Source organism: Coregonus clupeaformis, chromosome 8 (genome assembly GCF_020615455.1).
Source record: "Coregonus clupeaformis isolate EN_2021a chromosome 8, ASM2061545v1, whole genome shotgun sequence".
Classification (NCBI taxonomy): Eukaryota; Metazoa; Chordata; class Actinopteri; order Salmoniformes; family Salmonidae; genus Coregonus; species Coregonus clupeaformis.
This window is the reverse complement of record NC_059199.1, coordinates 40,357,977-40,371,718: the sequence shown is the minus strand read 5'-3', so window position 1 is coordinate 40,371,718 and position 13,742 is coordinate 40,357,977. Positions and strand designations below refer to the sequence as shown.

Sequence of the window (13,742 nt, the reverse complement as noted above, 5' to 3'; positions counted from 1 at the left end):
TTACTGTACCAGATCCACTGCAGTCTGAACCCTAGGTGAGATAGAGATAGATAGAAAGAGAGAGAGAGAGAGAGAGAGAGAGAGAGAGAGAGAGAGAGAGAGAGAGAGAGAGAGAGAGAGAGAGGGAGGGAGAGAGAGAGTGAGGGAGAGAAAGAGGGAGGAGAGATTGAGTGAGAGTTGGAGAGAGAGGGGGGAGAGAGAGAGAGAAAGGAGGGGGGTAGAGAGAGAGAGAGAGAGGGGAGAAAGAAAGAGAGAGAGAGTGTGTGAGAGAAAGAAAGAGAGTGTGAGAGAGAGCGAGAGAGAGAGAGAGAGAGAGAGAGGAGGGAGGGAGAGAGAGAGAGAGCGAGTGAGACAGATAAACAAAGTTTGCTGAACTCAGTATGTATGGCACTAAATCAATGCAGATAAAATAAATATTTGGAAAGTGATGCTAAAATAAAAATAATTATACTATTGAGACTTGACAGTGTCGTAAATATTGATGAAACTCTCGGTGTGTGATGATGATGCTGATATGATTCAGTGTATGTATGTGTGTGTATTTGGGGGGTGGGCTGATCAGTGAGCATGTTTGTGTGTATGTGTGTAGATGTACGTTTGTGCACCAGGATTAGTTTGGGTACACACACCCCTACGGCCACATCCTCACTGCTGCTCCACGTGTGTGTGTGTGTGTGTGTGTGTGTGCGTGTCTGTGTGTGTGTGTGTGTGTGTGTAACCAGGTCAACCATGATACAAGTCAGTATTAGACGTCCATCTATGTCTGAGGGCATCGGGAGATGACTTGGAAACCGGTCACTAGTGGCAACAGTGAGCGCTGTTACCTTCAAGTGGGTTTCGGTTTTGCATTGTGGACGGGGATGGTGGATGGGCGTAAGCATCTGATTCCAAAGGTTGCAAGTTCAAATCCAGCGATAGAAAGTTGTTTTTGAGATGTTTATTTTAATCCTATCCCAAACATTAACCCTTACCTTAACCATTCTGAGTTAATTCCTAACCTTAAGAATTTGGAGTTAATGCCTGAACTTAACCCTAACCTTACAAATTCTGCCCAAACTTAACCTTAAACACTTCAACATTTGACGTTTGGAACAACTTCAAAATTTGACGTTTGAGAAACATGGATGAATGTGAGACTGTGGGAGCTCGTAGGTGTGTGTGTGTGTGTGTGTGCGCATTCAGTATTTTCATATGTATGTGTGTACATGTTTGTGTGTGTATTTGCAGTACGTGTGTATGTTCTTTTCTCACCCGATCTCCCTTCTCTCCCTTCATTCCGTGCTGTCCAGTTTGTCCAACTGAGGCCAGCTGAAACAAACAAACAAACAAACAAACAAACCAAACTTGAAGTCTATGTCTGTATTACTGCATCATCTGAGACAGAATAGGATACCATGACAACAGACATTAGAGGAATTAGCTAAAGCATACAGATATGGCTGAAGAGGATATGTACAGTGCCTTGCAAAAGTATTCATCCACCATGGCATTTTTCCTGTTTTGTTACATTATAACCTGTAATTTAAATGAAATTTTATTTGGATTTCATGAAATGGACATACACAACATAGTCAAGATTGATGAAGTGAAATGATAAAAATAACTTGTTTCAAAAAATTCTAAAAAATAAATAACGGAAAAGTGGTGCGTGAATATGTTTCACCCCCTTTGCTATGAAGCCCCTAAATCAGATCTGGTGCAACCAATTACCTTCAGAAGTCATATAATTAGTTAAATAAAGTCCACCTGTGTGCAATCTAAGTGTCACATGATCTCAGTATATATACACCTGTTCTGAAAGGCCCCAGAGTATGCAACACCACTAAGCAAGGGGCACCACCAAGCAAGCAGCACCATGAAGACCAAGAAGCTCTCCAAACAGGTCAGGGACAAAGTTGTGGAGAAGTACAGATCAGGGTTGGGATATAAAAAAATATCCGAAACTTTGAACATCCCACGGAGCACCATTAAATCCATTATAAAAAAATTGAAAGAATATGGCACCACAACAAACCTGCCAAGAGAGGGCCGCCCACCAAAACACATGGACCAGGCAAGGACGGCATTAATCAGAGAGGCAAAAAAGAGACCAAAGATAACCCTGAAGGAGCTGAAAAGCTCCACAGCGGAGATTGGAGTATCTGTCCATAGGACCACTTTAAGCCGTACCCTCCACAGAGCTGGGCTTTATGGAAGAGAGGCCAGAAAAAAGCCATTGCTTAAAGCAAAAAATAAGCAAACATGTTTGGTGTTCGCCAAAAGGCATGTGGGAGACTCCCTAAACATATGGAAGAAGGTACTCTGGTCAGATGAGACTAAAATTGAGGGGATGTTTTTCATCAGCAGGGACTGGGAAACTGGTCAGAATTGAAGGAATTATGGATGGTAAATACAGGGAAATTCTTGAGGGAAACCTGTTTCAGTCTACCAGAGATTTGAGAGTGGGACAGAGGTTCACCTTCCAGCAGGACAATGACCCTAAGCATACTGCTAAAGCAACACTTGAGTGGTTTAAGGTGAAACATTTAAATGTCTTGGAATGGCCTAGTCAAAGCCCAGACCTCAATACAATTGAGAATCTGTCGTATGACTTAAAGATCGCTGTACACCAAAGGAACCCATCCAACTTGAAGGAGCTGGAGCAGTTTTGCCTTGAAGAATGGGCAAAAATCCCAGTGGCTAGATGTGCCAAGCTTATAGAGACATACCCCAAGAGACTTGCAGCTGTAATTGCTGCAAAAGGTGACTCTATAAAGTATTGACTTTGGGGGGGGTGAATAGTTATGTACGCTCAAGTTTTCTGTTTTTTTGTCTTATTTCTTGTTTGTTTCCCAAAAAAATATTTTGCATCTTCAAAGTGGTAGGCATGCTGTGTAAATCAAATGATACGAACCCCCCAAAAATCCATTTTAATTCCAGGTTGTAAGGTAACAGAATAGGAAAAATGCCAAGGGAAGTGAATACTTTGGCAAGCCACTGTAACTAGAGGAGTAGTCATTCACCTGGGTATTACTCCACTTCCCAGTGTCTCAGACTTAGCCAGAAGGAAACTACAAGGTATTTTTGCTTCTTTATACCTGAACATCATTGCCTACATATTTATTCAATAAAACGGATTTCATTGTTTTATTGTTTTTGATAGAAATTCATTCCACAGGTATTTTTTTTCTTATTTCAATTTACTTTTTGGGTTGTTTGAGGACATTCTATTGTTGCAGTATTATTTTCCATGTGAATGACAGTTTATTGCACTTTTGGAAGGGAGTGGGATGGGGATATGGCTCATCTGTTCGGCCTTTGTTTCATGTGAATATCCGTGCAACATGAGAGCTTTCATCCAACCAGAACTTACATTTAGGTCATCGTTGAGAAGAACACAACCAGCACACTAAAGAGAGAGGGGGAATGGACAGAGAGAGACAGAGAGACAGAGAGAGAGAGAGAGAGAGAGAGAGAGAGAGAGAGAGAGAGAGAGAGAGAGAGAGAGAGAGAGAGAGAGAGAGAGAGAGAGAGAGAGAGAGACAGAGAGAGGAAGGGAGAGAAAGACAGAGAGAGACACAGAGATAGAGAGAGAGATGTTAACGTCACATTAGTTCATGGTGAGATACCCTGTAATGCAGCAGATCAAGGCCTTAATATAGATGAGGAAAGTTTCTGAACTAAAAGAGTCCAAATTGATTTTGTAAGGTACTGTGTCGATAATGCCAAGTGACTTTAAAAACGTCTGTGTCAGGTTGTGTCTCGTTAGATGAAGTTGCTTTTGATAGCATGCCGTGATGAGCACTGAGGAAGAATAGGCTAAAAGCAGCAGAGGCCAAATTCAAGGCAAAAGTCAAACGTCAAAGGGAGAGCCAGCTCCCAAACTCAGGTAGTCACAAAACATACACTGAGTATACCAAACATTAGGAACACCTTCCTAATATTGAGTTGCACCCAAAAGAGGCTGGTGGGAGGAGCTATAGGAGGATGGGCTCATTATATTGGCTGGAATTGAATAAATGAAACAGTATCAAACACGTGGTGGACCATTCTTGATACACACGGGAAACTGTTGAGTGTGAAAAATCAAGCAGCGTTGCAGTTCTTGACACAAACCAGTGCACCTGGCACTTAAAGTATTTTGTCTTGCCCATTCACCATCTGAATGACACATACACAATCCATGTCTCAAAAATCCATATTTAACCTGTCTCCTCCCCTTCATCTACATTGATTAAAGTGGATTTAACAAGTGACATCAATAAGGGATCATAGCTTTCACCTGGATTCACCTGCTCAGTCCATGTCATGGAAAGAGCAGGTGTTCTTAATGTTTTGCATACTCAGTATATAAACGCAACATGCAACAATTTCAAAGATTTTACTGAATTACAGTTCATATAAAGAAATCAGTCAATTTAAATAAATAAATTAGGCATTAATCTATGGATTTCACATGACTGGGCAGGGGTTCAGCCATGGTTGGGCCTGCATAGGCCCACCCACCTGGCAGCCAGGCCCACCCACTGAGGAGCCAGGCCCAGCCAATCAGAATGAGTTTTTCCCTGCAAAAAGGCTTTTTACAGACAGAAATACTCCTTATTTTAGCTCATAAAACATGGAACCAACACCTTACATGTTGTGTTTCTATTTTTATTCAGTGTAGTATATGGATCCTCTATTGGATAGAGTAGAGTTGATTATGAGAGCAGAGACATGCCGTGGGTCTGATGGAATCCTGTCAGGAAGACAATAGGCAGTTTGAACCCATCAGTGCACAGAGTACCGTTTGGGACCAGCGGCCCAACAAGCAGGACTGGTAGTCAGGTCAGGTCAGGTCAACCACTTCCCCATACAGTATAACAGGGTTCCCCAACTGGCATAATAGAGAGATATATGTGATCGTATACAAATGTAAGCAAGGTTTGACATTTTTATGTTTTAGTCAAATATTATATCTGTTTGGTCTTCTTGCTGTCAGTTTGCAGTCTAAAAATGATTTGTAATTATGTACCAGCCCCCTGACCGTCCACAAAAAAAAAAAAATTCATCCTGAGGCTGAATCTAGTTGATGATTCCTACGGTGCAATGATTAGGGTGCAGTTTCTCTAGTGACCAGAGAGAGGTGCTGTTACATCAGCAAAATAAAAATCTGCAGACATGGGTTTGTGGAGGGGGTCTCCAACATTTCACACACACTCTCATACACTTGCTCGCATGCAGTTAGAAATTAAACATAGGCTATACACACACACACACACACACACACACACACACACACACACACACACACACACACACACACATGTCCCTCTCGAGAGACAGAGATCAATAGATACAGTAAAATCCCCAAGGCACTGGAGAGTGCAGGCCAGCTGTAGCTCCTCACAGGAGAACACACACACACCACAGTTTGGTGTTAAAAATTGCTGAAGCAAAGTTATTTATAATGGAAGCATGGTCATTAATGTGGTCCTCTGTAGCTCAGCTGGTAGAGCACGGCGCTTTTAACGCCAAGGTAGTGGGTTCGATCCCTGGGACCACCCATACACAAAAATGTATGCACGCATGACTGTAAGTCGCTTTGGATAAAAGCGTCTGCTAAATGGCATATTATTATTAATACAGCATCTACCACCCGGTGTGTCAGCCCAGCCCGCTCTCCTCACACCAGGCAGTTAACATATATTGATGTTGTGTGACTGGAAGCTAAAGGAAAGAAGAAAGGAGGGAGAAAAGAGGAGAGAGAAGGTTTTTGTTCCGTGTGTTTGGTATTTTATCAGGATCCCCATTAGCTGTTGCAAAAGCAGCAGCTACTCTTCCTGGGGTCAACAACTGCAACTCCATCAATGGCCTGCTACCTAGTCACTGTTTCCTAACACCCATCGGCCTCTGCCTCTCTCTCTCTCTCTCTCTCTCTCTCTCTCTCTCTCTCTCTCTCTCTCTCTCTCTCCTCTCTCTCTCTCTCTCTCTTCTCTCTCCCTCTCTCTCTCTCTCTCTCTCTCTCTCTCTCTCTCTCTCTCTCTCTCTAGTTCTACTAGAAAAGCCTACTCTCTCTAGTTATTTTATTATATGGAGATGTATTGCTCACTAGAGAAATCTATCTGTTGGGATAAGTTTGATTGTTCCCCATTCATGTTTTGGGAGTCCCAAGTCAATGTATCAAGTGTGGTATGTAGTGTTTCCCCTATATTCATTCAGCAGTGGCGCATCGCATGTTGCGTTTATATTTTTGTTCAGTATATTAACATGACATGACATGCACAAACACCCAGGCATGCTCGAACAAATACAGTGCCTTGCAAAAGTATTCATCCCCCTTGGCATTTATCATTTACATTTTAGTAGACACTCTTATCCAGAGCGACTTACAGTTAGTGAGTGCATACATTTTCATACTGGCCCCCCGTGGGAATCGAACCCACAACCCTGGCATTGCAAGCGCCATGCTCTACCAACTGAGCTACACGGGGGGCTTTTTCCTATTTTGATTCATTACAACCTGTAATTTTTTTTTTTTTTTTGGGGATTTCATGTAATGGACACACACAAAATAGTTTATCTGTCACATGATCTCAGTATATATACACCTGTTCTGAAAGGCCCCAGAGTCTGCAACACCACTAAGCAAGCGGCACCATGAAGACCAAGGAACTCTCCAAACAGGTCAGGGACAAAGTTGTGGAAAAGTACAGATCAGGGTTGGGTTATAAAAAACTATCAGAAACGTTGAACATCCCACGGGGCACTATTAAATCCATTATTAAAACATTTAAATAATATGGCACCACAACAAACCTGCCAAGAGAGAGCCGCCCACCAAAACTCACGGTCCTGGCAAGGTGGGCATTAATCAGAGAGGCAACAAAGAGACCAAAGATAACCCTGAAGGAGCTGCAAAGCTCCACAGCGGAGATTGGAGTATCTGTCCATAGGACCACTTTAAGCCGTACACTCCACAGAGCTGGGCTTGCGCACACACACACACACACACACACACACACACACACACACACACACACACACATAACCCCCCCGACCCACACACACACAATCCTAATTGCGTTGGTTCATAGCTGTGAACGTCCTCCAATAGAGAGAGATCATTCTGTCTCATTATATTCAGTGGTTGTCGTTGTTCCTCTACAGTGACTAGCGATGTGTTTCAACACAGGTAATATCCTGCATTACACTGAGCCATGGGAAATTAGTAAAACATTAGTAAGAACACTAAGGGATGCAGTAATGAATTGTCTGGAGTTTTATATGCTACTGCATATGTGAACAGAATTCTGTTACTGTTGGAGAATGACAAAATGAATAGGCAGCAGTAGAGCAACTCCCCATAGAGCCAAGGTGTATAATGTGTAAATCACTCCACTATCAGTAGCAGAGCTGTGTGTTTGTGTCACACCATCTCACACTGTTACACTCCTTCTCTGCCCTTTCTTGGAGTACAGTAACTGGTACAGTAACTGGCCTGGTATTTGGGTCACCAGCCCCTGGCATAAACAAATACCTTGCTCTGATTGGCCCATACTGCCTTAATATGGTCTTTCTGATTGGACGCCCACTGACACACGTAAGTCTCTCCTCAGCTTCTTCACTAATATAGGATCAAGGTTGTGGTTGTGTGTGTGTGTGTGTCTGTGTGTCTGTTTATGTGTGCCTTTGTGTGCAAAAGGGAAAATGTGAAACATACTTTCTCTGAAAGTCCCTGGGATCCAAGGATATCCTGAGAGAGAGAGAGAGAGAGAGAGAGAGAGAGAGAGAGAGAGAGAGAGAGAGAGAGAGAGAGAGAGAGAGAGAGAGAGAGAGAGAGAGAGAGAGTTGGAGAGATATATAGAGAGAGGGGAAGAGAGAGAGAGAGAGAGAAAGAGTGGAAAAGAGAGAAAGAGAGAGGGATAGAGAGAGAGAGGGAGAGAGAGGAACATAAAAACTTGAACTCCGTAACTTTAGAATGCTATGGACCTTTCATGACTTGAAGCAATTAGAAGACAGTTACAACACTGAACCATTAGAAGACAGGTACAACACTGAACCAATAGAAGACAGTTACAACATTGAGCCATTACAAGACAGGTACAACATTGAACCATTAGAAGACAGGTACAACATTGAACCATTAGAAGACAGGTACAACATTGAACCATTATAGCACAAGTACAACACTGAACCATTAGAAGACAGTTACAACATTGAATAATTAGAAGACAGTTACAACATTAAACCATTAGAAGACAGTTACAACATTGAACCATTAGAAGACAGTTACAACATTGAACCATTAGAAGAAAGGTACAACATTGAACCATTAGAAGACAGGTACAACATTGAACCATTAGAAGACAGTTACAACATTGAACCATTAGAAGAAAGGTACAACATTGAACCATTAGAAGACAGGTACACCATTGAACCATTAGAAGACAGGTACAACATTGAACCATTAGAAGACAGGTACAACATTGAACCTTTATAGGACAAGTACAACATTGAACCATTAGAAGACAGTTACAACATTGAACCATTAGAAGAAAGGTACAACATTGAACCATTAGAAGAAAGGTACAACATTGAACCATTAGAAGACAGGTACAACATTGAACCATTAGAAGACAGTTACAACATTAAACCATTAGAAGACAGGTACAACATTGAACCATTAGAAGAAAGGTACAACATTGAACCATTAGAAGACAGTTACAACATTGAACCATTAGAAGACAGGTATAACATTGAACCATTAGAAGACAGGTACAACATTGAACCATTAGAAGTCAGTTACAACATTGAACCATTAGAAGACAGGTACAACATTGAACCATTAGAAGACAGGTACAACATTGAATAATTAGAAGACAGTTACAACATTGAACCATTAGAAGACAGGTACAACATTGAACCATTAGAAGACAGGTACAACATTGAATAATTAGAAGACAGTTACAACATTAAACCATTAGAAGACAGTTACAACATTTAACCATTAGAAGTCAGTTACAACATTGAACCATTAGAAGACAGGTACAACATTAAACCATTAGAAGACAGTTACAACATTGAACCATTAGAAGTCAGTTACAACATTGAACCATTAGAAGACAGGTACAACATTGAACCATTAGAAGACAGGTACAACATTGAATAATTAGAAGACAGTTACAACATTAAACCATTAGAAGACAGGTACAACATTGAACCATTAGAAGACAGTTACAACATTGAACCATTAGAAGACAGTTACAACATTGAACCATTAGAAGACAGTTACAACATTGAACCATTAGAAGACAGTTACAACATTGAACCATTAGAAGACAGTTACAACATTGAACCATTAGAAGACAGTTACAACATTGAACCATTAGAAGACAGTTACAACATTGAACCATTAGAAGACAGGTACAACATTGAACCATTAGAAGACAGGTACAACATTGAACCATTAGAAGACAGGTACAACATTGAACCATTATAGGACAAGTACAACATTGAACCATTAGAAGACAGTTACAATATTGAACCATTAGAAGAAAGGTACAACATTGAACCATTAGAAGAAAGGTACAACATTGAACCATTAGAAGACAGGTACAACATTGAACCATAAGAAGACAGGTACAACATTGAATAATTAGAAGAAAGGTACAACATTGAACCATTAGAAGACAGGTACAACATTGAATAATTAGAAGACAGTTACAACATCGAACCATTAGAAGACAGTTACAACATTGTTGGACCAACCATAAACCTGTTTCCAGTGTGAAAATTAACAGCTTTTCTTTTCTTCGGTTTTTAAAAAGCTACCTTTTTGAAGATGTAATGGTAATGATGTGATGCTCTTAAGACGCCAACATTTAAACAGAATCTAAACAGAATTCAATGGCATATTTTGCATGTCAATGCACACCACTGAAGCTAGCCACTACCATTACATATCACTGCATCAGCAGCAAAACAGAGAGTGGATGAAGAAAGATATCTAAATTGACATACTGGTCTGCTTTAATATTGTAGATACAGTGAGGGAAAAAAGTATTTGATCCCCTGCTGATTTTGTACGTTTGCCCACTGACAAAGACATGATCAGTCTATAAATTTAATGGTAGGTTTATTTCAACAGTGAGAGACAGAATAACAACAAAACAATCCAGAAAAACACATGTAAAAAATGTTATAAATTGAGTAGGTAGCTTAGTGGTTAAGAGCATAGTGCCAGTAACCGAAAGGTCGCTGGTTCTAATCCCCGAGCCGACTAGGTGAAAAATCTGTCGATGTGCCCTTGAGCAAGGCACTTAACCCTAATTGCTCCTGTAAGTCGCTCTGGATAAGAGCGTCTGCTAAATGACTAAAAATAAAATAAATAAATAAATAATTTGCATTTTAATGACCCCTCTGCAAAACATGACTCAGTACTTGGTGGCAAAACCCTTGTTGGCAATCACAGAGGTCAGACGTTTCTTGTAGTTGACCACCAGGTTTGCACACATCTCAGGAGGGATTTTGTCCCACTCCTCTTTGCAGATCTTCTCCAAGTCATTAAGGTTTCGAGCCTGACGTTTGGCAACTCAAACCATCAGCTCCCTCCACATATTTTCTATGGGATTAAGGTCTGGAGACTGGCTAGGCCACTCTATGGGATTAAGGTCTGGAGACTGGCTAGGCCGCTAAGGGAAGGAGGTTCTACCCAAGATTTGACGGTACACGGCGCCGTCCATCGTCCCTTTGATGCGGTGAAGTTGTCCTGTCCCCTTAGCAGAAAAACACCCCCAAAGCATAATGTTTCCACCTCCATGTTTGAAGGTGGGGATGGTGTTCTTGGGGTCATAGGCAGCATTCCTCCTCCTCCAAACACGGCGAGTTGAGTTGATGCCAAAGAGCTCGATTTTGGTCTCATCTGACCACAACACTTTCACCCAGTTCTCCTCTGAATCATTCAGATGTTCATTGGCAAACTTCAGACGGCCCTGTATATGTGTTTCTTGAGCAGGGGGGCCTTGCGGGCGCTGCAGGATTTCAGTCCTTCACGGCGTAGTGTGTTACCAATTGTTTTCTTGGTGACTATGGTCCCAGCTGCCTTGAGATCATTGACAAGATCCTCCCGTGTAGTTCTGGGCTGATTCCTCACCGTTCTCATGATCATTGCAACTCCACGAGGTGAGATCTTGCATGGAGCCCCAGGCCGAGGGAGATTGACAGTTATTTTGTGTTTCTTCCATTTGCGAATAATCGCACCAACTGTTGTCACCTTCTCACCAAGCTGCTTGGCGATGGTCTTGTAGCCCATTCCAGCCTTGTGTAGGTCTACAATCTTGTCCCTGACATCCTTGGAGAGCTCTTTGGTCTTGACCATGGTGGAGAGTTTGGAATCTGATTGATTGATTGCTTCTGTGGACAGGTGTCTTTTATACAGGTAACAAACTGAGATTAGGAGCACTCCCTTTAAGAGTGTGCTCCTAATCTCAGCTCGTTACCTGCATAAAAGACACCTGGGAGCCAGAAATCTTTCTGATTGAGAGGGGGTCAAATACTTATTTCCCTCATTAAAATGCAAATCAATTTATAACATTTTTGACATGGGTTTTTCTGGATTATTTGTTGTTGTTATTCTGTCTCTCACTGTTCAAATAAACCTACCATTAAAATTATAGACTGATCATGTCTTTGTCAGTGGGCAAACGTACAAAATAAGCAGGGGATCAAATACTTTTTTCCCTCACTGTAGATTGTGGCTTTCATCAGGGTAATTGTTTGTGTCATTTCCAATCCCCCATATATTTTTTGGGTAAATATATACACTACCAGTCAAAGGTTTGGACACACTCACTCATTCAAGGGTTTTTCTTTATTTTTACTATTTTCTACATTGTAGAATAATATGAAAACATCAAAACTATTATATAACACGTATGGAATCATGTAGTAGCCGAAAAAGTGTTAAACATTTTAAAATATATTTTATATTTGAGATTCTTCGAATAGCCACCCTTTGCCTTGATGACAGCTTTGCACACTCTTGGCATTCGCTCAGCCAGCTTCACCTGGAATGCTTTTCCAACAGTCTTGAAGGAGTTTCCACATATGCTTAGCACTTGTGGTCTGCTTTTCCTTCACCCTGCCATCCGACACATCCCAAACTATTTCAATTTGGTTGAGGTCGGGGGATTGTGGAGGCCAGGTCATCTGATGCAGCACTCCATCGCTCTCCTTCTTGGTCAAATAGTCCTTACACAGCCTGGAGGTGTGTTGGGTCATTGTCCTGTTGAAAAACAAATGATAGTACCACTAAGCCCAAACCAGATGGGATGGCGTATCGCTGCAGAATACTGAGGTAGCCATGCTGGTTAAGTGTGACTTGAATTCTAAATAAACCACAGACAGTGTCACCAGCAAAGCAGCACCCCCACACCATAACACCTCCTCCATGCTTTACGGTGGGAACTACACATGCAGAGATCATCCATTCACCCACACTGGTGTCTCACAAAGACACGGAGGTCGGAACCAAAAATCTCCAATTTGGACTCCAGACCAAAGGACACATATCCACCAATGTCCATTGCACATGTTTCTTGGCCCAAGCAGTTCTCTTCTTCTTATTGGTGTCCTTTAGTAGTGGTTTCTTTGCAGCAATTCGACCATGAAGGCCTGATTCACACAGTCCCCTCTGAACAGTTGATGTTGAGATGTGTCTGTGACTTGAACTCTGTGAAGCATTTATTTGGGCTGCAATTTCTGAGGCTGGTAACTCTAATGAACTTATCCTCTGCAGCAGAGGTAACTCTGGGTCTTCCATTCCTGTGGTGGTCCTCATGAGAGCCAGTTTCATCATAGTGCTTGATGGTTTTTGCGACTGCACCTTCATGTCTTAAAGTAATGATGGACTGTTGTTTTTCTTTGCTTATTTGAGCTGTTCTTGCCATAATATGGACCTGGTCTTTTACCAAATAGGGCTATCTTCTGTATACCCCCCCTACCTTGTCACAACACAACTGATTGGCTGAAACGTATTAAGAAGGAAAGAAATTCCACAAATTAACTTTTAAGAAGGCACACCTGTTAATTGAAATGCATTCCAGTTGACTTCCTCATGAAGCTGGTTGAGAGAATGCCAAGAGTGTGCAAAGCTGTCATCAAGGCAAAGGGTGGCTATTTGATTTGTTTAACACTTTTTTGGTTACTACATGATTCCATATGTGTTATTTCATAGTTTCAATATCTTCACTATTATTCTACAATGTAGAAAATAGTAAAAATAAAGAAAAACCCTTGAATGAGTAGGTGTGTATGAAAATGTATGCACTCATTAACTGTAAGTCGCTCTGGATAAGAGCGTCTGCTAAATGACTAAAATGTAAATGTAAATGTGTGTCCAAACTTGTGACTGGTAGTGTATATTTTTCTAAATATATTTTCCTGTATTATTTTCCCCTAACCCTACCACCCCTCCCCTAATTGGACTAAACTAATGGACAACAACACTCAGGCTTCTCCTTCCAGATTATACATACTATATACATTTTACGGACACGGCCAGATGTTCTTATCCAGAGTGCATTTTAAAAAGCAAAATAATGAAAGGAGGAGAAAAGAGAGGGAGGAAGAAATAGAGAACTAATAAACCCTGAGGCAGAGACAGAGGAAGAGGGAGAGCGAGAGAGAGACTTCCTTATACTGTCCATTATATATCATCAGCTGTTATTTCATTGGTTAGTGCTATCACTGCCAGACACACACCTGCATCTCATTACAAAGTC

The 13,742-nt window shown here is 41.4% G+C and overlaps 1 protein-coding gene across 5 annotated transcripts in view; it reads right to left on the bottom strand.

Annotated features, from left to right (window-relative positions):
• The window catches only part of LOC121572028 (collagen alpha-1(XVI) chain), a 158,726-nt gene that overhangs the window by 73,949 nt on the left and 71,035 nt on the right, over positions 1-13,742 (bottom strand). For all 5 annotated transcript variants that reach the window (XM_045222001.1, XM_045222003.1, XM_045222004.1 and 2 more), the window contains exons 9-12: positions 7,682-7,714; positions 3,353-3,388; positions 1,252-1,308; positions 5-31 (exon numbers count right to left, since the gene is read on the bottom strand). In XM_045222001.1, the coding sequence (XP_045077936.1) occupies positions 5-31; positions 1,252-1,308; positions 3,353-3,388; positions 7,682-7,714 (153 nt within the window). The remainder of the gene's footprint in view (positions 1-4; positions 32-1,251; positions 1,309-3,352; positions 3,389-7,681; positions 7,715-13,742) is intronic.